General features: G+C 44.1%; 2 protein-coding genes across 4 annotated transcripts; one reads left to right on the top strand and one right to left on the bottom strand.

Moving 5' to 3' along the window:
* Positions 1 to 77: 77 nt before the first annotated feature.
* On the top strand, positions 78 to 6,639 carry LOC101758343 (chaperone protein ClpC2, chloroplastic). 3 transcript variants are annotated; one of them, XM_004960684.3, is made up of 10 exons: positions 78 to 230; positions 913 to 1,497; positions 2,480 to 2,595; positions 2,694 to 2,816; positions 2,897 to 3,082; positions 3,638 to 3,853; positions 4,012 to 4,229; positions 4,400 to 4,475; positions 4,567 to 4,656; positions 5,253 to 6,431. In XM_004960684.3, exons 2-10 carry the CDS (start codon positions 936 to 938, stop codon positions 6,429 to 6,431), a joined length of 2,766 nt encoding a protein of 921 aa, XP_004960741.1. In that variant the 5' UTR covers positions 78 to 230; positions 913 to 935. The 3 variants fall into 3 exon arrangements, with proteins under 3 accessions (XP_004960741.1, XP_004960742.1, XP_012700255.1); XM_004960685.4 differs by lacking the exon at positions 78 to 230 and adding an exon at positions 304 to 411; XM_012844801.2 differs by lacking the exon at positions 78 to 230 and having other exon boundaries at positions 936 to 1,497; positions 5,253 to 6,639.
* A 7,827-nt stretch (positions 6,640 to 14,466) lies between these two features.
* On the bottom strand, positions 14,467 to 15,700 carry LOC101757924 (protein FLOWERING LOCUS T). Its single transcript, XM_004960683.3, has 3 exons — positions 15,344 to 15,700; positions 15,065 to 15,105; positions 14,467 to 14,872 (listed from the first exon to the last, which is right to left on the bottom strand). Exons 1-3 carry the CDS (start codon positions 15,607 to 15,609, stop codon positions 14,646 to 14,648), a joined length of 534 nt encoding a protein of 177 aa, XP_004960740.1. The 5' UTR covers positions 15,610 to 15,700; the 3' UTR covers positions 14,467 to 14,645.
* Positions 15,701 to 22,505: the final 6,805 nt, after the last annotated feature.

Here is a 22,505-nt window from a genome sequence, read left to right as displayed (position 1 = left end):
GAAATGCAGAAAACATAAAATAGAAAACTTAGGAAACAGACAAAAGGCAGAATCAGGAGCCTGGACGAAAGGAGGAGAAAGAGAGGGAGGGGGAGAACAATCTTGTGTTCTCTTTTTTGTTGGGCACTCAGCCAAAGCCAAGCAAGCGGCCCCCTTATCTCCAGGGACCAGGGGAGGACGCAACACCAACGCACCGCCCTTCCACCACCTCCTCCCCTCTCTCCTCGGAGGTGAGCGCCACCATCGCTTCTCTCTCTCTCTCTCTCTCTCTCTCTCTCTCTCTCTCTCTCTCTCTCTCTGAATTCCTCGTTCTGCGATTGGGTAATTTCTTGTTCTTGGTTGCGTGCCCGAAACTCTCATCGAGGATTCGCGTTCTTCGATTGATGGATGGGCAATCACCGGTTGTCGGGGGTGGGCTGTGATTCCTGACCCTGAATCTGTAGATTGTTTTGTGGAAAAAGTTTTGATTTTTATTCTGTTTTGGTTCTGGATAAGATGCATGGCTGATCTCCCTCTCCCTCTTTAGTTATAACCGATGCCAATGTGAGGTTGAAACATTATTTAATTCGATCGATGGGCGCAGTTCATGGATGCGATCCCTTTCTGTAACCGGGGGAACAGGTCTTTCCCCCCAAATCCAAATGTTTCTTTCTTTTGCGGATGTACAGTCCATGTCCATCCAGATTTTACGGATTAATTTGGTAGGAAGCGGAGTTCTGTAGCGCACTTTATTTTCCAACTTTTAGCACAGTTTGTTTTTGTGATTTGTTTGGGGTATTAACTGGAGGATGGGTGAAATTTCGAAAATTGGCTGTACTGCTGTGAATGTTTTGATTTCAGTCATTGTGTCCATCTGAGATTTTTGGAGGATTGGTATTAACTATTCCTAAACTATCTAATGTCTTTGCACAGGTTAAGGGGCAGCACTTCTGACCATGGCAGGGACTTTACTCCAGTCAGTTGCCCTTGGAACAACGTTCGGGGGTCGCATAAGCACCCAGCGATGGAGGTCCCATGGCACCAGGAGGCCTGCCTCTATGTTGGCAATGTCTCTTAGCCGCCCTGTCAAGATGTCAGCATTCGTCGGCCTAAGATCAGTACATAGCTTCTCGGTGACACCAACGGTGTCCAATTCCAGGTCGGCAGTTGCATCTTACAGATCCTCTCGACGGACAAGACGTTCTCGCTTTGTTACTCGGGCGATGTTTGAGAGGTTCACGGAGAAAGCTATTAAGGTCATCATGCTTGCGCAAGAGGAAGCGAGGCGCCTGGGCCACAACTTTGTTGGTACCGAGCAGATTCTCTTAGGTCTGATCGGAGAGGGGACTGGTATTGCAGCAAAGGTGCTCAAGTCCATGGGTATAAATCTCAAGGATGCACGTGTGGAAGTGGAAAAGATCATTGGGCGGGGCAATGGCTTTGTTGCTGTTGAAATACCATTCACACCACGCGCTAAACGTGTTTTGGAGCTCTCACTGGAGGAAGCTCGCCAATTAGGTAGGTTAATCAAGGCTTCTTTTTCTTTTTTTTTTCCTTACCCTGATGCCTTAAATTTCAGTTCCTATTCGCTCTAATTAACTGCTAGAACTAAATCAAACTAGAAGGAATTGCCAACTGTGTATGCTTCTCATGGTTCTTGTGATACCCTTTTGTCTTGTCTTCTATTTCCTTAATTTGCAACTTGCATCAGATTAAAATCTAGAAGGATTGTCTCTGTTGACCAACATTTTGTAGCCCCAGAATGGAGTTTCCTTTTCTGATTACTTCCAGATTTAGGCATTTTTTCTAGTGAGTCCTGATAAAAAGCTCCCAGACAGCCTTTTCTTTTAATGAAAGATTTTGCTGAAAATATTGGGTAGAGTTTGTGGACTTTTGGATATGAAGATATCAAATGGCGTCTTGACATAGATACAAGTGCAGTTTCCCTTAAATGTATTCGACACATCATTCTTAACTGACATAAGAGGGATCCTGATTTGATAATGGACAGGTCATTGCACTATTTGTATGCAATTGATCTTCCATTTTTGTCTATCGTGCCACTTTTTAAGGAATGGAAGTTGTGAATGTGTGCAATGGGCATCATAATCTCATAGAATAACCTTATCGCATTGCTATTTTTGTATCTTCATTATGCATATTTGGCTATTTGCATCATTACGGGCCTGTTTGTTTTGCATCATCCAATATATTACTTTTGTCCCTTTTAACAATTCAGGTCTTAAGATGGAATTGAATCCATTGTCTTGCTTTGTCTATTGTAAAAAAAAATATTTGTCATTGACCAATTGTATATGTAAAATCATCCCACCCTGCTTTCTCATTTATTATGGTGGATTTACTTCCTATGTTGATAATTGTCAAGACATTTATCTTAACCAGAATACCATTTCCTTCTATGTATCGTATCATAGTGCACTTGATTTTTGACAAGTTCTGTATAAGATTTTTTTCGAGCACTAAACGCTTCCCTTTCCAGGACACAATTATATTGGATCTGAGCACCTGCTTCTTGGACTGCTTCGTGAGGGTGAAGGTGTGGCGGCTCGTGTACTTGAGAGTCTCGGAGCTGACCCCAGCAATATCCGTACACAGGTAAACTATATCTGGTGTCTGTTTCTAAAATGATGAAGTACTCTGTTTGAAAACAAATTTTGTTTAATTAGCATGTTTTCAATATCATGGATCTCTAGGTTATCCGAATGATTGGTGAGACCACAGAAGCTGTTGGTGCTGGAGTTGGAGGAGGGAGTAGTGGTAATAAGATGCCTACGCTCGAGGAGTATGGAACTAATTTAACAAAATTAGCAGAAGAGGTAATTTTTCTGTCCTCCTGTATTATAATAAGCACAAGTGCTGGAAAAGAAGTATTCAGTAATATTTATCATATCTGCAGGGAAAGCTAGATCCTGTTGTTGGTAGGCAGCCACAGATTGAGCGTGTGGTACAAATTTTAGGTAGACGAACGAAGAACAATCCCTGCTTGATTGGAGAGCCTGGTGTTGGAAAGACTGCAATTGCTGAAGGACTGGCTCAACGCATTTCTACAGGCGATGTGCCTGAAACAATAGAAGGGAAAAAGGTAGCCTCTTTTGCATCATTTCGGAGCAAATACACAATATGTTTCTATTTTTACTATTTTGCTTAATTGATTCTGCAACTTATGTGAACATATGAGCTTAGGAATAAGCTTTTGCTTTTATGCACTTCTGTTTTGTTGTGTATGGCATATTTATGCTACTCTACATGAGGGTGCATGCACATATTGCTCTTTTCTTTCTCATTTTAGTTGAGTAGCCCCGTACAGTTGGCATTCTAGTATGTAGGTACAATGTTAATCATTGAAGAGCCTGCTTGATATTTCGAGTCATATTAGCCCTATATTTAAGCATTCAAAATGTTGTAGAATTTTCTAATCATCTGCACTGACCCCAACAATAATTGAGCAAATAAAAGAGCAAAGTATGCTGTATTCATACTTATTTGCGACACGTTATATTAGAATTGTAATTTGTAACTGATTAATCTATGGAAGACATTATGAAGATCATACCTTTTATTTTTCTGCTTTGTTTCTGCATTCTTTTGATGAGATTGTGAGGAAATGATGGATATTTCTTCAACCAATTTACCGCAGGTCATTACCCTTGACATGGGACTTCTTGTTGCTGGCACAAAATACCGTGGAGAATTCGAAGAAAGATTAAAGAAGCTGATGGAAGAAATCAAGCAAAGTGACGAGATAATACTCTTTATTGATGAAGTTCACACTCTGATAGGAGCAGGAGCAGCAGAAGGTGCTATCGATGCTGCTAACATTTTGAAGCCAGCATTAGCAAGAGGTGAACTACAGGTGCGTAGATAAGATTACATGTTCCTATGTTGTGGTTAATTTTCTGTTTTCTTTTCTTTTGCGCAAGTGAAGTATCTTCTTTTCCTTCAACATGAGTTTTTTCATCGCTCTTCCTTGTCTTGAGGTTGTTACAACCAACTTGTTATGTCTAATTTCAGTGCATTGGAGCGACTACACTTGATGAATATAGGAAGCACATTGAGAAAGACCCAGCCCTGGAAAGGCGTTTCCAACCCGTGAAAGTGCCAGAGCCAACAGTAGATGAAACCATAGAAATTCTCAGAGGACTTAGGGAACGATACGAGATCCATCATAAACTTCGTTACACTGATGAAGCTCTGATTGCAGCTGCAAAGCTTTCATATCAATACATCAGGTGTGTCACTTCAGCTGATCATGTAAACAAGTACAAGCAAAATACCCTGGAACCTTAGCTAACATCTCAGAGAAACTAGTGCACTTCATTTCTGACTATGTTCATGGATGATTTAACTCTGCTACTATGCTGCATCTTTATCATCACCTGACAGCATATTTTGTTTGCAGTGATCGTTTCCTCCCGGACAAGGCAATTGACTTGATTGATGAAGCAGGTTCCCGTGTTAGGCTACAGCATGCACAGGTAAAAGTATCCCGAGGCATCTGCTTTCGTTTATTTTTTATGCTTAATTTTTGCATGCCCAAAACAATTTTAAATCGAACTTTTAGTGCAGGTTCCTGAGGAAGCAAGAGAGCTTGACAAAGAGCTCAAACAAGTCACAAAACAGAAGAATGAAGCTGTTCGTAGCCAGGATTTTGAAAAGGTAACTGACTAGGTTTACTAAATTTCACATCTATTTCATGTTGTGATGCAAACTGAAATGGTACCAGGCCTCTCCTCCTGGCAGATGATATTACTCCATAACTTCCATCCACCATAACTGCTTTATGGAAAACATTCACTTGTATATACAAAATATTTAGATATATAGTTGGTAGATGACAGATACTTTTGGATGATTCAGCAATTCTTGTTCCTTTCATCAGTGTTCTATTTGAGTGATATTCTCTATTTTCCATTTTAAGATGTAATATACGAGTTAAAAAAAATTGCTGCACTTTTGACTTTAAATAGTTATCACTTGTCAGTGAGAGTAAAATTTAATTGTTTATTTCACTTGACTTTAAAATTGTTTATTTGACTTTAAATAGTTATCACTTGACTTTAAAATTTGATAACGTGCAATTTCACTTGTCTCTGATTCTGCCTTTGTTTATTTAACTGTTTTCCCTGCTTTCGTTACATATGTTGATGCCTATGCTCTGCCTTTCTGCCTGTACTTTTGTTTACTTAATTGTGTGTACCTTTTTCCCCAATGCTCACAGCTAAATTCTGTTCTTTTTTGGGTATTGCCATTAGGCTGGAGAGCTGCGAGACCGTGAAATGGAATTGAAAGCCCAGATAACAGCTTTCATTGACAAGAGCAAAGAGATGAGCAAAGCAGAGGAGGAATCTGGAGAGACAGGACCTATGGTTAATGAAGCAGATATCCAGCACATAGTATCGTCATGGACTGGCATTCCAGTGGAGAAGGTTTCCAGTGATGAATCTGATAAGCTTCTTAAGATGGAAGAGACTTTGCACAAACGTGTCATTGGCCAAGATGAGGCTGTGGTAGCTATTAGTCGTTCCATTCGCCGTGCTCGTGTGGGCCTCAAGAACCCCAACAGGCCGATTGCAAGCTTTATCTTCGCAGGTCCCACCGGTGTTGGGAAGTCAGAGCTCGCTAAGGCCCTTGCTGCCTATTACTTTGGCTCTCAGGAGGCTATGATCCGGCTTGATATGAGTGAATTCATGGAGAGGCACACAGTTTCCAAGCTGATCGGTTCACCTCCAGGATATGTTGGATACACTGAGGGTGGCCAACTGACTGAGGCAGTTAGAAGGCGCCCATACACAGTTGTGCTCTTTGATGAGATTGAGAAGGCACACCCTGATGTCTTCAACATGATGCTCCAGATTTTGGAAGACGGGAGGTTGACCGACAGCAAGGGAAGAACAGTGGACTTCAAGAACACCCTCCTAATCATGACCTCGAACGTCGGGAGCAGTGTCATTGAGAAGGGTGGGCGTAAGATTGGTTTTGACCTCGACTCCGACGAGAAGGACAGCAGCTATGGCAGGATCAAGAGCCTCGTCATTGAGGAGATGAAGCAGTACTTCCGCCCCGAGTTCCTCAACCGTCTCGATGAGATGATCGTCTTCAGGCAGCTCACCAAGCTCGAGGTCAAGGAGATCGCGGATATTATGCTCCAGGAGGTCTTCGACCGACTCAAGGCCAAGGACATCAACCTGCAGGTTACTGAGAAGTTCAAGGAGCGGGTGGTGGATGAAGGCTACAACCCCAGCTACGGTGCACGGCCGTTGAGGCGGGCTATCATGAGGCTGCTGGAGGACAGCCTTGCGGAGAAGATGCTCGCTGGGGAGGTCAAGGAGGGTGACTCTGCCATTGTGGATGTTGACTCAGAGGGGAAGGTCATCGTGCTCAACAGCCAGGGTGGCATACCGGAGCTCCCAACTCCGGCAGTCACGGTTTAGATCGTACATAACAGATGACAAAATAGTTGAGTTTTCGTTTCAAACACATAATCATATAGCTAGCGGATAACTGTGTATATTAGTGGTATAGTCGAAGGAAAAATCGATGTTGCCTGTGAATTCCCATTTCAAATTCAAGTATTTTTGTCTCTGAAATTAATCTCACATGGAATGATAACGTGTGGAGACTGGTTGCCCTTTTTTTGAAGTGACGAGCATATGGAATGGTATTGAATTGCACTAAAATTTACCATCGTCTATACGAGAGAAATATTAAGGAAATATGATGGCCATCGTCAGTACTGTTGGTAAAACTGAATATTTAGTGCCAGTGTATACCGTACGAGGAGTAATCTTTTTTAAAAAAAAATCAAGTACTTCGTCACTTACAAATTGTAACACAAACCATGCTATTTTAAAAATAATTTGACATTTGTTTAGAGTTGAAGTTTGAAGATTGGTCAAAATGGTTCGGTTAGTATGAATAATTAATCTTGCGTTCGGTATTTGAGTCTGAATATAACTTGTGATTGAATTCCCTACTTTGTAAATCGCAAGTCGTCTATCTACCTACTCCGAGATGTTTGATGTGGGCCCAAGTGGGCCAAATTTCTCTCCTTCCATCTACCATATGTGAGTCAGCACCACCACCACCGTTGGAATATTTGCTACGAACAAAAATAAATTGTGTGTCACTTGAATTTTGTGTCACTTCAATTTGGATAGTAAGATGGTGTTCAATTGATCTAAAACTTTGATATGAGTAGGGGATTCATGGAAATACATGCCTATACAAAAATCCATGCATTGTAATTAAACCTATAGTTTGGGAGATATGAATTGATTTGAAGGGGATGGATCCGCGACTTCTTTGTTCGATTGTGCCAATATAATTTGCCGACTAGATCTTTCGGAGGTGCTCATTGGGGTAAGGTTGCGTGCGTGTGTTAGCAGGGGCAATTATGCGTGCGTGTATGTGGCGTTTTATTTAATTTTTGATTTTTTTTCCTCGGACCTGACAATCCATCTCATTTTAGCATCCATGAAATCTAGGAGAGGGCTCTCTCCTTATTCCCTTTCTTGTAAACAAAAATTGTTGGCATCTTACTAGACAACAAAGTATATATCTGCGCGGCATCTTATTACAAGTACTATTTCCAGTGTAAAAATTGTAGACAATGTGCCTGGTCTTTACTGACCAACCAGGTCAGCGTAAATCTTTCTCCTGGACTCGGTGAGCCTCTCCATCTCACTCATCGCCGCTGCACCGCCATTGCCGCCGCTCCTCCTCAGCTTGGCAACATGGTTGTCAATGCTTTTGATCTGCACACAAACAAATATAATCCCCATCACCGGTTGATTAAACATATGAAAGAGAAAAAATCATCAGAAAATATTAGTAAAGGAGATTAGGACGAAGCACATAATTAAATTAAGGAGAGCTAGGTCATGTGAACTTGTGGTTACTTTTCGGTGAGGCCAGCGAGGTACGTTGAACCTGCGGCTGGTGGTCTTGAGGACGGTGGCGCAGACGCCGAGGTGCTTGGCGGCCTCGGTCATGGGGAGGTGGAAGTAGCGCGCCAGGTCGCTCAGCTGCAGATTGCTCGCTCTCTCCCTCTGCAAATTAAAAATGTTAAACTAGTTGTAAATTTGTAATTCCAATGTTAACTAACCGTAGCTGAGGTGTAACAAACAATTTGTGTGCCAGAAAACAGTAGATCCAGTGGAATGATCACGTGTCATAGATACCTGGATCGCAAGTGCACTCCTGCCGCCAACCGGGCGAACCTCCCGTTGCTCCTGCTCGTTATCAGCACTTGGTTCAGAAGGCCCTATACATTTGAAACAGTAATCTTTATTCATAAGTCGTAACTGATAAACTGAATATGAAACTTAAACCCTAGATAGCTAGAACCTAATGCAAAGGGCAAGAAGATCAGAAGAGCTGATGCAGTGATGCACAATCCAACCTGCTGCTGCTGCTGCTGCCGGCGCGTCGCCCTGCTCGACGGGAGGATGTGCAGCAGCATCAGCAGCACCGGCGAGTTCTTGATGCTGATGATCACCACCACCATTTTCCACTGCTGCTGCTGCCATTATTTCCCCTTCACAGCGGTCGTCGCCGCCTTCAACGTTGCCGCCGCCGTAGCTCATCCTGGTGCAGAGGGCGTCGTGGAACGCCGAGACCGAGTCATGGATGACGGTGTAGCCTCCGCCAGCGCGTTGCTGGGCGTAGCCCGTCAGGTAGCGTTTCACCCACTCGTAGTCCCGGCACCTGAAACTATGCGCTTCAACCAAATTACTGCTAGTAGATGCACTGCAAAAGCATTCGAGAAATTTGCCACAACATGAAATTCGAGTCTCTCCAACTTACTCAATGTTGGACTGATGCGTCAGTGATGTTGCCATGCCCTCGGAATTGATGCGGTACACCTCCAGTGTTGCATGGTAGAACACCCCGGCGGCCCCATGGATACTAAGCTTTGTCGCCTCAAACCCTAGAAATTCGCAAGAAGCCAGATGTATAAGCATTCGTGATTGATCGGCATCCATGGACGATCCATGTCGTCGGTACGTGTGTCTACCGTTAGAGTGCAGAACTTCTCGCAGCAATTGGCAGCCGGTGCAATCTAACGCGTTCTGGTGCGTGGCCGCCGGCGATGACGTCGATGCGGTCGCCGATGTGCTAGCGCCCACGTCTTGCGCCCTGCTAGGAGAACCGGTGGTGACGCCGGCATTGTGTGTAGGAGCGCTGTTGCCGACGGAGTCGTTGTTCGACTTCGCCGGACACTCCAGGAGATTATTGTCGCCGGAGGGAGAGGGACCAGCGGCGACGTTCTGCGCCTGTGCTGCCAGCGGCGGCGGGTCAAGGACGACGGCGGCCATGTCGAGCAAGTACATGACGTCGTCGAAGTCGTCCTGCATAAGGAACGGGTCGTAGGGCCCTTCCCAGGCGGCACCTTCGCCATGCCCGTCCGCCATTACGAGACGTGATCGACGGTGGCCGGTGGGAGAGGGCGCGGTGCACAGGCCGGCCGCCAGCCGCCGCGGGGCGAGGCCGCGCGCTGAGCGGCGGGCGGGTGAGGGCGCAACGGAGACGCAATGGCGCGCGAGAGAGGGTAGCGGTTTTTGATGAAGGGGAGGAAGCGGTTAACCCCTGTGTCAGGCCGTTTACGCTGTCTTGTCTTACCGCCGCGTGTATTTACGCGATCACACTGACCTGCATTTCTTTCCTTCTGTACCATTTTCGTGTTTATTTCCATTAGTAGAAAATCTAAGGTTTGAATTCAATCGTGGGAGTAATTAACTTGAATCCATTATCTAAAAAAGGAACTTGAATCATTTTTAATGAAGGTTGTGTGCCGGCAATTCATGTTAACTAAAACACGGGTTAGAAAATTTGTTCCATGTGATGTAGCACTAACCAGATCTTCCGAAAGGTAGTGATAAATTTGATTGGTGGAGACTCGACGTTGACGATCTGGGCTTCTAATCAGACTGATTCGAATCCCTGCGACCGCTACACCGCTACTCCGTTGGTTATCAACCGAGCACAACTTGATTGACCTCGCCAAGAAGGCTTTCCCTGCAAGCGAATCGAAGGACACAAGCAAGAAAGTATAAACACGCAATCTGAAATTGCAAATATGAATGAAGTAAAGAAGGGTTCAAGCTCTCAATTCGAAAGGACTAATCGACACAGTCGAGGAGAATAGGAACAGGAGCCCTGGATCACTGTAAAAGGACTTGTCGCCACAGTTACAACGTATCAATCTTAATTTCTTAAAGTAAAACTAGAACTAAACAAAACCCGAGTTTCTAAGGTGGCGGCTACTGAGTTTATATCAAAAGGGCAAACTAGGGTTGGGTGCGACCAGGGGGGCGCCCACAACTTGGGCTTAAGGCTCGACACGATACAAGGCCAAGTTAGCCCAAAACTGGTGATGCAGCAACTTGTTGTGGTCACATAGAATGATCCACGAACCTTATAGAGCTAGGATCAGAACCAAAAGAACGGCGGCGGCGTCCCCGTTCCAACGCATCAAAGAACGTCTCGTTTCGATGTTGTATGAGGGAGATATGGCCGAAACCGTGCAGGGGTATCGGTTGAATCCGAACTGAACGCAACGACCGAGTTGGTGACGATCTGTAACTTGGGGAAGATCATGACTCGTGGGTGTCTAGCATGGTGATGTCCTCATCACCATGTGTTTACCTCATTTTTTTAGGTATAGAAACATTTTGTTCCATGCGAATAAATTTTTGTTCTTGTTAAATAATTCACCATATATGCTCGACACGTTATCTGGCTCGCATCCGCATGTGAGGCCAAAAATTTGAGTGGTATCATCATCCTTCTAACTCTAGAATATTACCTTTTATGTTTGAAAGCTACACAAATTCCCCTTGGTACTCAACTCTGGACCTCCATGTTATTTATGATGCCGTTTCACCAATTGATTAGTATCGTTATGCTCTTCGTATGATGTTGACCTCGTTTTGTCTTGAAGCTTATGAGAGTGAAATGACATAAACTAGCTAGGAAGATTCGATGGAATAAATGCCACTGCATAAGCATTTATATTAACTACAGGAAATTTTATATATTCTGGTTGGGCAGTTGAATAGTCTAATTTAAAAGAACTTGAATTTTAAAATAGTTCTAAAATCAATTGAAATTGTTATTGAAAACTAGTTCTAGAACTAGGTAGTTACTACAGCCACTTTGCCTACCGTCGAAAGAATAATTAGCCATGAAATACAATGCACCTTTTGAATCTGATACTTGAAACGGATAGGTTGGTTCTACCTCGATGGACCTAAGAGCATCTCTAGCAGTCTTCCTTTCCCCAATCCAACTATCGTATTGGGAGAGTTGATAAGAAAATAGTGCTCCAACCGTCTCCCTTTACCTTTTTTTCTTTTCCCAATAATTATTGGGACTATCCAATAATTCACCTCAAATCTTCCTAAATAAAGTGTGACCCTCCCAATACGGTAATTGGATTGGGATGAGATTATTGGGAGACTGCAAAAGCAACTCTTCCAATAACAATGAAAGTGATATTGGGACATCCTATTAACTAGTTATTGGGAGACCAATGGAGATGCTCTAATCAAGTCGCTCCATTATTAATGTTCTTGTAATGTAGCTGAAAGGAAAGTGCTTGGATCCCATCCCAGTCAAGGATCCATCCCACACCACTTTTGGTACAGTATACTAGATCGATATGCCTTTCCATCTGTCCAGCTAGGCAACAAAAATTGCCGGATTCCTCATGCAATTAGCTAGTAACTAGATGGAGGTCAGCCATACACTCACGTTTTCTCGAGATTTGTGCTCGCCCTGCTATACACAGATGTCACATAGCAATCACTGGATATATACTGATCCACATGCTTTTAGCTGGGTGCGTGGACCTAGCTTGATCATCGAGATTTACACCGGGTGTCGATCACAGCTCCGATGACGGCGCGCAAGTTGCTCCGCCCTGCAGGGCGGCGGCGCCGGCGGCCGGGCCGCGGGATGCACTTTGCACGGCGCCACGGCCACGCAAACGCAAGGCGCTGCAGCTTTCGGCCGCACTAGCTATAGGTTCACCAATCTATCGGATCGAATAATCTTTCCGGCGGGGCAATCATTCGCTGCTCATCAATTCCAATTCGTGCCCAGCTGCGTCGCCGTCATCTCGCCATCGCCGGCCCCGCCGTGAAATTGCGGCGGCCGGCCCTGCTCCGGCGGCGAACGTGCAGCGTCGTCGGCCAAGCAGCTCGATCCTCGTCGTTTGTGGGATTTGGTATCTGCTCTGCAAATATGGGGTTGTGTCGGCAACTCGGCCGTACCAACTACCAACCAACGTCGGCACGTCCGTCTTCGTCTTGACCGGACCTGACCTCGTATGTGTAGTGGGTAGGAATAATTTCTTTTTGGAAGTGCTTCACTGTTTGGCCGTTGCTAACTGCAAGGAAGGATTCGAACAATGTGGGATTGAGACCGGCGAGATGGAAACTTACTTTTGTTTTTTCTTTTCAACAAAAAGGTCCACAGCACCTCACTTTATCTGATGGTACGTCTACTGAGTGAGGATGCTATAGAAATACGTGTAATCAGAGTGTGCATTCGTCTGAGCTCTGTGTTCTTTTGCAAAAGGAAAAAAAGTGATAACGCAATGCCATTGTGCACTTCTTGATGATACAGCGATTACTAGAAAAATGTGAGCGAACTAGACACGATTGTTTGATTCATGGATGACAACTCTCTGCCACAGTATATATGAAGATTTAATTTCCTGTATCTCCAACGGCTAAAAATCATCGAGGATGACATCACCCCTCCAATGAAGACAACCAAGGATATAGCTAAGCTATTGGAAATAACCGACTATATGTTATTAAAGTACCTCCAATGAGTACAAGTTACAACCATTTCCTACTTTCCGACAAACGAGGAGGACAAGTAATGACTCTCTCATTATCCTTTTGCTCTCCTGTTACGTGAGCTGCAGCCTCACCACTTATATGTCCGGTAACGGTTACATAGCAGCCATAGACCACATCACACGGCAAGTGTGGCGGTGGTGGTGCGAGAATAAAAAGTGAGTACTACCAGTTTGTTTAAGCTATAGCTTTTGAGATTTTTCTAAAAAATTGCTGCTGATTTTATTTTTAAAGGCTAACACTAGCTTTTAGAAGATGTGTTTAGCTTTCTGGACTCAAAAGGCTACGAAAAGCTTGGAAAACTGAGCTTTTCAGCTTCCCATATAAACTCAGCTTTTTCGAGCTTCCAGCTTTCCGGAAGCTGCACGAAAAATTTACTGTTTATTTAAACTTCTGACTTTTCACGCTGAGAAGCTGCTAGCCCTTAATTTTAGGTGAGATAGGTTTCACCTTGTCGGTCTCCCTTCCTATCGAGCGATAGGACCGACCTAAAGTTGAAAGAGTTTGATCCACCAAGACGTGTGTCAGTAGAGAGAAGATATGTTATGCCTTAATTGTGGATTTAGTTAGGAATTTTTCATCATACGCTCATTTTTCAGGAATTGTCTGACAATGTCACAATGGACTATGACAGAACGATGGTGCATTATTAATACGTGACAGATAAAAGAAGATAGTAGGAATTGATATTCATATGTGGTCTCATAATCAAATTAATTTGGTCCCAAGAACAGCTAAACTGCCGCTAAGTGGTCTTGAGAGCTTTAGCTAGTGGGTACTTCTGTTGATAGCTTAGTACAGTACTTAGTATTTCTATTAAGAAAAAGTAGTACATCTCGTTGCCTTGTGTCGATGCATCCTACTCCTATATTCAGACAACAGCTTAATCTTAAGCTCGGAAATTAACAACAAATTATTGAACTAGCGGTGCTATTCTACACGCGTGCTCGTTGCCTTTGCGGCGCTGCATGTGTTGGCGTACCACGCGATCGAAGATGGATACTTGGACAGATAGATAGACCGTGTGGGCCTGTCCAAGCTTGCAGTTTTTGGATCACATTCGAACTTATTTTGTATAAAGTACTTGAAATTGCATCTATCTTCCATCTCCTTTTCAAGTGTGTGTGTATATATATATTATATACCGGCCTATTTCAAATTTTAGTTAATTTGGTACACGTCCAATTTTTCTGTAGGAGTTCCATTAATTTCTTCATATTGCATTTGAATAGTTTTTCAGAGCTGTTACTAGCAAGTCCGGGAATTTCGCTTAACCATATTTTGATCATATGATACAAAGCCCAAGTATTTTTTTTTACAAGAGCACCAATTTTTCATGCATTACGTTTGGTGTTTTTGAGCTGTTACTAGTCTGCGAATTCCGGTCAATATCCAGATCAGATTTTCCTGACTGAGGTGATACAATCCGATACTGCAAATCCGTAACCTTTTCGTTTGAGAATATTAAACTTTGGGCAGAGAGTGCAAAAGTGTAACGAACACATTCCTGTTTCCTTGTGCACAAATAATTTGAAACGAAGACACTTCAACGATAACAGAAAAGTGCTATCAAATGGATAGATTAGAGTACTGCTTATTAACAGCCTCATCAATCATGCACATCGTAGATGGATTAGAAACAATACGGTGCATAGGAGCCTATACACTCCATGCATTATTGTGTGTCCCATAATTTTTTTCCCCATCGCTATATATATCCGTTTTCCTTTGATAATCACCACCGGCTAGCTCCCGATGGCTTATTTCTTGATCGCTTCACCTGTACCTCCGGCCACCGCAGCCGCCCTCCCTCTGGCAGTTGAAGTAGGCGCCGGCGACGGGGGCGCCGAGGCTGTAGCAGGCGGCGAAGTCCCTGGTGTTGAAGTTGGCGCGCCACCCTGGCGCGTAGATCGCCTGCCGCACCACCTGCCGGAACACGATGAACACGAACCGGTGGATCCCCGCCGTTGGCCGCGGGCTCTCGTACGCCACCACCTCGTTTCCTTGCCGATGCACAATTATTGTCAATACCTCGATGGAGCGTTATACGTTTTTTTGAGTTTTTTTAGATTAAGGAAAAATCCGGCCTCAACCATCATTCTTAATGAATGTCATAAGTTTTTTGAGTGAACTGGTTCGTGCATAAAATTCAAATTCAAAATACAGCTCTGAGCGATGTACATAAGCTCACGTACCATGATTGGCACCAGCTCCTTCTGGTATGTCAGTCACCAACCTATAGATGCAAGACATCATCGTTAAGAAAATCATGCATTAGCATTTTTTTAAACAAATCGGGTAAAAGAGCTGCTGATTATATTAAAAAGAATATGTGAACTCAGATTAGACAATACAACAAATGAAAAAACAGCAAAATCAACAAAGAACCCAACCCAAGCAACTCTAATATGCATTAGCAATTTAGCATGCAAAAAAATGTATCTAGCGAGAGCTTAGTCGTTAGACGTATGTACCAATGGAGGTACTCCCGTTTGGAGGGGTTGCTTGGGCTAGGCGAGTCAGGGTCCACCATCACGAGCGTGAAGAGTGCCCTGCCGTCGTGGCCTCCGCCGGTGATGCTCACCGCCGGCTCGGTCGCCACCTGCGACGGCCTCAGCTCCGACCCGCAGGTCATCTCGCGGCCGCCGTAGGACACCCGGAGCAGCGCCGACGCAGGGAAGTAGTCCACGATGTCGCCGACGACGTTGCCGACCACGAGCGGGTCCCTCGACATGCTCATCGCCGCCCGGCCCTATATAGCTTGTGGTCTGGTCACTTAGCTTGTTGCAGAAAGACCAAGACACTGGTACACAAAGCTTGCTAAGCTGAAATGGGGCTTGGTGTGGCGTGGTATGGGGAGTACGACTGTTGCCTACTTATAGGCATCCGTGGGAAGAGTTCTGAAATGAGATGCTCGTATACTCACACAGTGCAAATAAAAGAGATATGGTTGATGAGCTTTAATTTGGTCAAATATTCCTCAGCAGTCATTGCAACAAGAATTTGCAAGATACTGATCTAGACGATGAGTACCATGAAATTAAGGATACGTGGTGGATCACCTCACGCTATCTTGCAAGAATATATTTCTTACACTAGTGCTCCTGGTGTGTATCTTGGATCATTCATTTCCGATCGAACGGCCACGGTATCGCCACAACGTTGGACGTAGAGTGGATGATACGATTCCTAATCATAATCCTTAATCCAGGGGTCCTTGGAATCTACCTTTTCTTTTGTAAAGGTCCATCTCAATCCATTAGGGCTGCGTAGATATGTAGTGGCTGGACAGGCCGTTTTAATTTGGAGTTAAAATCTAGTATTTACCAATGAACAAGCTAGCAAGAAGATCTTGAGGCTACGTGCCATTTATTCTCGAGATCTGGACCGGATGGACGGATGCAATGCCCAATACTTGGGTCGGAGAAAATTAAGGAAGGAGATGTAGCTTTTGAAAGCTGTTGACCCTAGATAATGAGCTTAGTTTTGAGCCCCAACAAAACCCCACCTCAGGTCCCCGGCACCTATATGTGTGTAGGCTGGGAAGCTTTCTCACACTCCTTTTTTCTTTTTCCTCTTGACTTTTGTGACATCAGGAGACAGATGTGACTACAGTTTCATTCATGTTCCGGCATACGTATACGAGTTTCTTAATTTTGCTCCCCAGTGATGGGTTGTGGTATTGGATTCTGCACATGAGTGGATGTCGAGAAAATGGCATATTTTTACACAGCTTATATGATTTTGTGCACGCACGCTTTTTTCTGCCCAAATATTCTTCAGGGCCAAATATAATATCATATAATTAAGCTCTAAGGTTTATAAGACTTTATTTGTTTTTTTACCAACTTTGACCATATAGTTTAATTACCTAAATATTGTGCACGCAGAAGTTTAGCCCACATTGCATGAAACTACCGGGATATGCAAGCATTGAGATAGATACAACTTTTAGAGCAAAGTTGATTTGCCCTTGGAATTGAGACACGTGCGTTCCTTTGTGCCTTCGAGAAGCCATATCGATGATGTGGAGCATCGGTGCCTTGTAACAAGATGTTATCCAGGCGGCCACCAGATCAAGGCAAATTTTAAAAGACAATAATTCTATTAGAGTACATAGTAACTATATACAAAATTTAGGCACGTTCGCTTGGTCGCTCGCCACCTAGGCCTATTTGGTTCTGCTCCCAGTTGGAAAAAGGGAAACAAACAGTTTGATTTTAGTAATGAACTGTTCTGATGGCTACTGCGTGCTTCTCCTTATAAAATAGCTTAGTAAAATTTATGTTATGACATTTCAAAATTTATTGGATAAAAGGACCTATCCTCTACCATTAAAGAGGCCGTTATTAAGCTAAATATGGAGGGCATCATCATTGCCTTTCCTAATTTGTCATGGAAGTCAATTATTGACCACAGCATCAAATCTTCTCTTTCGTAGCAATCGTAGCCAGTTACATGATTTTCTTTGTAGTTGCATCTTCTGGTTAAGTGCGCATCACCTACGTAAAGAATATGCCAGCCATAATTTAGGATGAGAGTATGAGTGCACTCTTCAGACAACTAAGAATATATTGAGTTGTCGGCATGAGAGTAAAATGATGCACCCAATGAACCTTTGACATGCAAGGAAAACATAAGCAAATGTTAGATACTTTGTATCATGACGTCTAAAGCTATCCTAGCATTTTGCATATATTCCCATCGGACAACTAGTATTACTTAAATCGCATGGCATCCTCAATCAGATTGATGCATTGACCATTCAGTAATACACACAGATATGGGACTTCTTAAATTTAAGTTTTTAATTTCTTAATGTATTGTAAAGAAATTAAAGGGTCTCAATTATTGGGGGTCCATATATGATAATAAAAAAGAAGATTGAACATATACCAAAATTTGTTATGAGTTTTAAATTCTGTTACCCAAAAATCATATGCATGCATAGATCAAGGTAACATGGCCCTTAATGAATAGCTTTTTGATTGATAAACGAGACCGAATGTTGAAGAAATTCTCAGCAAAGGTGGACACTGGGAGCTACGCATATATACTAGTGATACTATACCTAGAGCTTTTGTTAGCAACAAACAATACCTAATTTTTTCTTGTTTAGATCAGTGCCATTATCGTATAGCAGCATATATACGTTTTTGGTTTGCAAAGAATTCTAGTATAATTTTCAACAGAGGGCCATATGTCTCTCTATTTGAAAGTGGCAATTTATTCTTTTAATCTCTAAGACAGCATTCCTTCATTACATGGAACTGGTAGCAAGTGTGCTAATAATTCGAAGTGAGTGAGAATATTATATACCTACACTTCATGTTAGTACCAGAGAAAGAGACAGGGATATGGGCTGGAAGAAAAGAAATTACAAAGCAGACCAAAGCTGTCTTCCATAACAAATTAAGTAATCGAACACGGAAAAGTGAAACAAAAAAATCATAAATTAAGTAATCGAACTTTATTTTTGTTTAGTTACTATAGAACATGTGAGTTATTTTTTTTTCCCGAGTGCTGGCTTTTAATTGGAGCTTCCTCATCTTCCTTACTTTTCCAATAACCACTGATGGATGAATGAGAAAAACATTAAAGTTGCTGTCAAACTAAAGCAGACACTTATTAAGCATTGCGTGGTTGATAGAAACAGAATGCATCATCAGCAGTGGAGTAAGATTGTATGACTTATATATAATCTGGACAGCATACTGCACAAGATTCAGTGCAGTTTATTCTGTTCCCCCTTCAAAATTTATTTTTGAAATCTATCCAATTCTATATATGATGTTTGCCTGTCGAAGCCAATTAACCACGTACACCGTCAAATTAGCTTAGCCACCTTTTTAAGATAATTAGGAGACGGTTCACTGAATATAATCTGGACAGCCTATGCACAAGATTCGGTGCGGTTTATTCTGTTCCTCCACGAAAAGTTACTTTTGAAATCTACCCAACTCGATCTCTCTCTCTATATATATGTTTTGGCCTGTCGGAGTCAATTAGGCACGTGCACCGTCAAATTAGCTCAGCAACTTTTCAAGATAATTTGGAGACGAACACCATCCTTCCGTGCTGTTTGTAAGTAGATTAACATTCTTAATGAAAGCTGGAGGCATGATGGTTAAAATAATTAATGGTAACGTTGTCTTCAACAAAAAGCATCAAAGGTTGTGTACATGAACCAAGACAAAAGTCAATTTTTGTTGGGTACAGATCCCTTTCACCCTTATTGATGAGAAATGGATAGCTGCTTTTACCTTTGCATGTCTGGTGGTATATGTTTGCATTTGTGGCAGGTCTCAAGATCTCTAAAGTTGTGTATATGGCCTTAAAAAAAAGGAAGGTATATGAACTTGGAACTGTAGCAAGTGTAAATCTGACTGATATCACAGGCCACAGCCCACGGGAAAGGGACCTAATGGGCCAGTTATTAGTGTGCGTATGGGCTAAAAGGCCTAGTTGGCTATCTGATTTGTCGTGAAGGCGTATGAGCTGTATCAGCCCACATAATAGAAAATTTATAGAGGCCGGAGGCCCAATAGAAAGATCATGTATACGCATTCGTATTAGAAGATAGAGAAGTAACCCACCAACACAATAGACGTAAATCATGATTTTGCATTGATAAAAAAGAAATCATCACAGTAGGGTCAAACACGGCAATATATACTAATTGCAACGATATCAAAATCTTTGGCAGGCGTGGCAAATAGTAGCACGCTTCAAAGTTTATGCCGCGTATTTTATGTTGTTGCAACATTTATTCTAATTGCCACCCAATTAGCATTGTATTAGAAAACAATTACGATGGCTGATGCCGTGACAATATAACGACTATTACATTGGTTCCGTGGCAACAGGTCTTGCTGCAACGGAATGTATTTCGTGGCAGTAAGTCCTTTTGCAACAAAATAGCATATTTGGCGCAGTAATCTTGCATAGCAGCAGGGCAACACTCGGGATAGAATGAAGGGCGAGAATCTTGCACATTCATTCATGCGAGGACAGGGCAGGACAACACGTACTGTATTGGTGGACCATTCATTCACTTGGTTCATCACTATCGAATCTTGATAAAAAAAACCTGCAACCAATGGGCATACTAGCTTGCCTGGGCAGGCAGCTAGCTGCTTGCTCCATCCTCAACCTCACGATTCAAATCAAGTTTTTGTTTCTCTTTCTCCCATGTTCTCTTTCTCCCTGTGTTGGGCTTGGAGCTCCAGTAGCGCCCATGGCAATGGCGGCCAGCAAGGCAGCGGATCCGGGGCCTCCTGGGCCAGATCCGGTCCCTACTCTACCGGATCTGGGGTGCCGGCGACGGGACGGAGACGTGACTGCCGGCGGTGGTGGGTCTCTTGTCCCCTGTTCGGGTGCGAGAGCAGCCATGTCCGAGCATGGCACCCGGACTCGGTGCATCCACGGTGCTTGGCTTCGGCGTGGGGCTGGTCGTGCCCGTGCCCCGGGCCGGCGGTGGCAGGGCTCGAGCTCGCAAGGCCGGCGGCGGCGGGGTCGAGCTCGACTGGCTGCGGCGGGGCACGAGCTCTCCCGGCTGGTGGAGACGTGGCTGGGCAACCAGTACTTGGCCAAGAGCCTCCATGGCCTCCGCGCCGCTCTTGAGGTGCCCAACGGCGTGAGGGGTTGGCGTCCTGCCGCTCTTTCAAGCCGTGCTCCCCAGCTTCTCTTCAAGGGCGGCGAAGGCTCCTCGTCATTCTCGGTGCCTGCGCTGCGCCGACGGGTCGGGAACTCGCCGGGAGAAATCCTAGCCCGGCGTTATGCCGTTAGCCGACAACAGCGACACCTACAGGTGCCGTCTCCTCCATGGAGGTGTTGTTTCGAGGCGTTCCCACCCACATGTTGGTATGGCCGCGCTTGCACCAGTTGGAGCGACGCCGGTTGGGATGGTTCGATCAGGAGAAATCCTAGCCCGGCTTCGGCCGGTGCCGTCACCGACGACGCCCTCAGGCGCCGTGGTCCTCCTTGGAGGTGATGACGAGATCGCCCATCCCGAACTACTATCGTCCGCCATGCCGCAAAGCTGGTTCGTTTCTGCTTGGGTTTCTTATGCCTTCCTTCTTACTGTTCGTTGGCGAGGCTGTCATTGGCTGTTTGCTGCCGGCGTGATTCGGTGAGCGTCCTCTCCTGGGGCCTCTATTTCGTCGATGCTCTCCTTGTTGATGGTGTCAGAAGATCAAATGCCGGGTGGTGTATCCACCGCTGCTGCAATTCCCCCTCAAGGATTCCTCCCCTTGAGCGGCGTTGAATGGTGGTACGTGGAGCTCGGATGCGCAGGAGGTGGTGCCGTCAGCTCCAAGGGAGGTCGTCGTTTTCCGGTAAGCTTTGGCTTGCGCGTCCTTTCGCCGCTCTAAGTCCCCTTCCTGCTGCGCGGTCACTCAGATGGAGGGCAGCAGCGGGACGGCGTAGCTACGAGGGGTGGGGCAAGGTGCAACGGTCACAGTGTAACCGGCAAGTACGTTGTTTGGTGGAGGCGCAAATCGGTGATCAATGGTTGTCTTTCGGTTGTGACATGTTTTGTCTTTGAATTGTCTGCGAGTTGTGCTCCTCCCGTTCCTCTGTTGTACTCTGGTGTTGTATCTATCCCGTCCCCTTCTACTTCCATTCTGGCTCTTGAAGCCACTGTAACCGTGCAATTGTTGTACCATCGCCGGCTTGCCGGCATATGTGGTAATATAATTCAGGTGGGACTCTTCGTCCCCCCGTTGCCCGTCAAAAAAAAAAGTTTTTGTTTCTCTAATTAGTGGTAGCGATTGGAACCCTGATACTATACAAATGGTCTTAGAGATTATTACCTAATTTAAATTACACAACCACACATAATATACAATTCTCAATTTCTCACCACCAAATTTGACAGCATTTTTATTTATCCTCAACACATCAGGGCCTCATGAAACCACCGTGAGAGGCAACAACAATACAACATTAACAAGTTGTAGTCCTGCACTACCTGAAAGAAAGGAGGAGGAGGAGGAGGCAGAGCAAAGTTAAGTTTCTTATGGCACAAGACTGATCGGCATCCTTATGTATCTGTACGACGACTGGTCTATATCCAAGTTGTAATCGCTTGTCGCATTCGCATTAGTTGAGAAACTGAAGGATGGAAGAAAAATGAAAGTATGTTGGTCCACCATCGATCTTGGAAGCCCATCATGCATTTATGTCCAATGTTGACATCAGCTCGAAGGAAAAAAAACGTGAGAGGGGAAGCGACCGGTGTGGGTCATGTTTTGATGCTAAAAGATCAAATCGATGGACTGACTGACTGACTTTATAGACTGTCGAGAGATAGAAAAGTTAGGGCTATAATCGGTCCAAGTTCTTTTCGACTCGATCACGTGTTTCTTTCATTATTCTTGCTATCACCACTTTTGCTTTTTTCTTTTACTATAAAGTAGAACAAAAATTTGAGTTTAGTCATAATCCTTGTACTGCACATGTCTGTGTTCTGTTGTTCAGACGCCATAAACGCGTAGAAACATACTCCCTCCATTAGTATATATCTAGAAAAGTTAAAATAAATTGTAATTTGAGACGGAGGGAGCATGCGATAGAAAAAGAGCCGTCAGGCCTACGTGCAAAGATGGCGAGAGATCAAGCATGACACCAAAAATG

Source organism: Setaria italica, chromosome III (assembly GCF_000263155.2).
Source record: "Setaria italica strain Yugu1 chromosome III, Setaria_italica_v2.0, whole genome shotgun sequence".
Classification (NCBI taxonomy): Eukaryota; Viridiplantae; Streptophyta; class Magnoliopsida; order Poales; family Poaceae; genus Setaria; species Setaria italica.
Note: the sequence above shows the minus strand (reverse complement) of the source record. Positions and strands in the feature narration are given on the sequence as shown.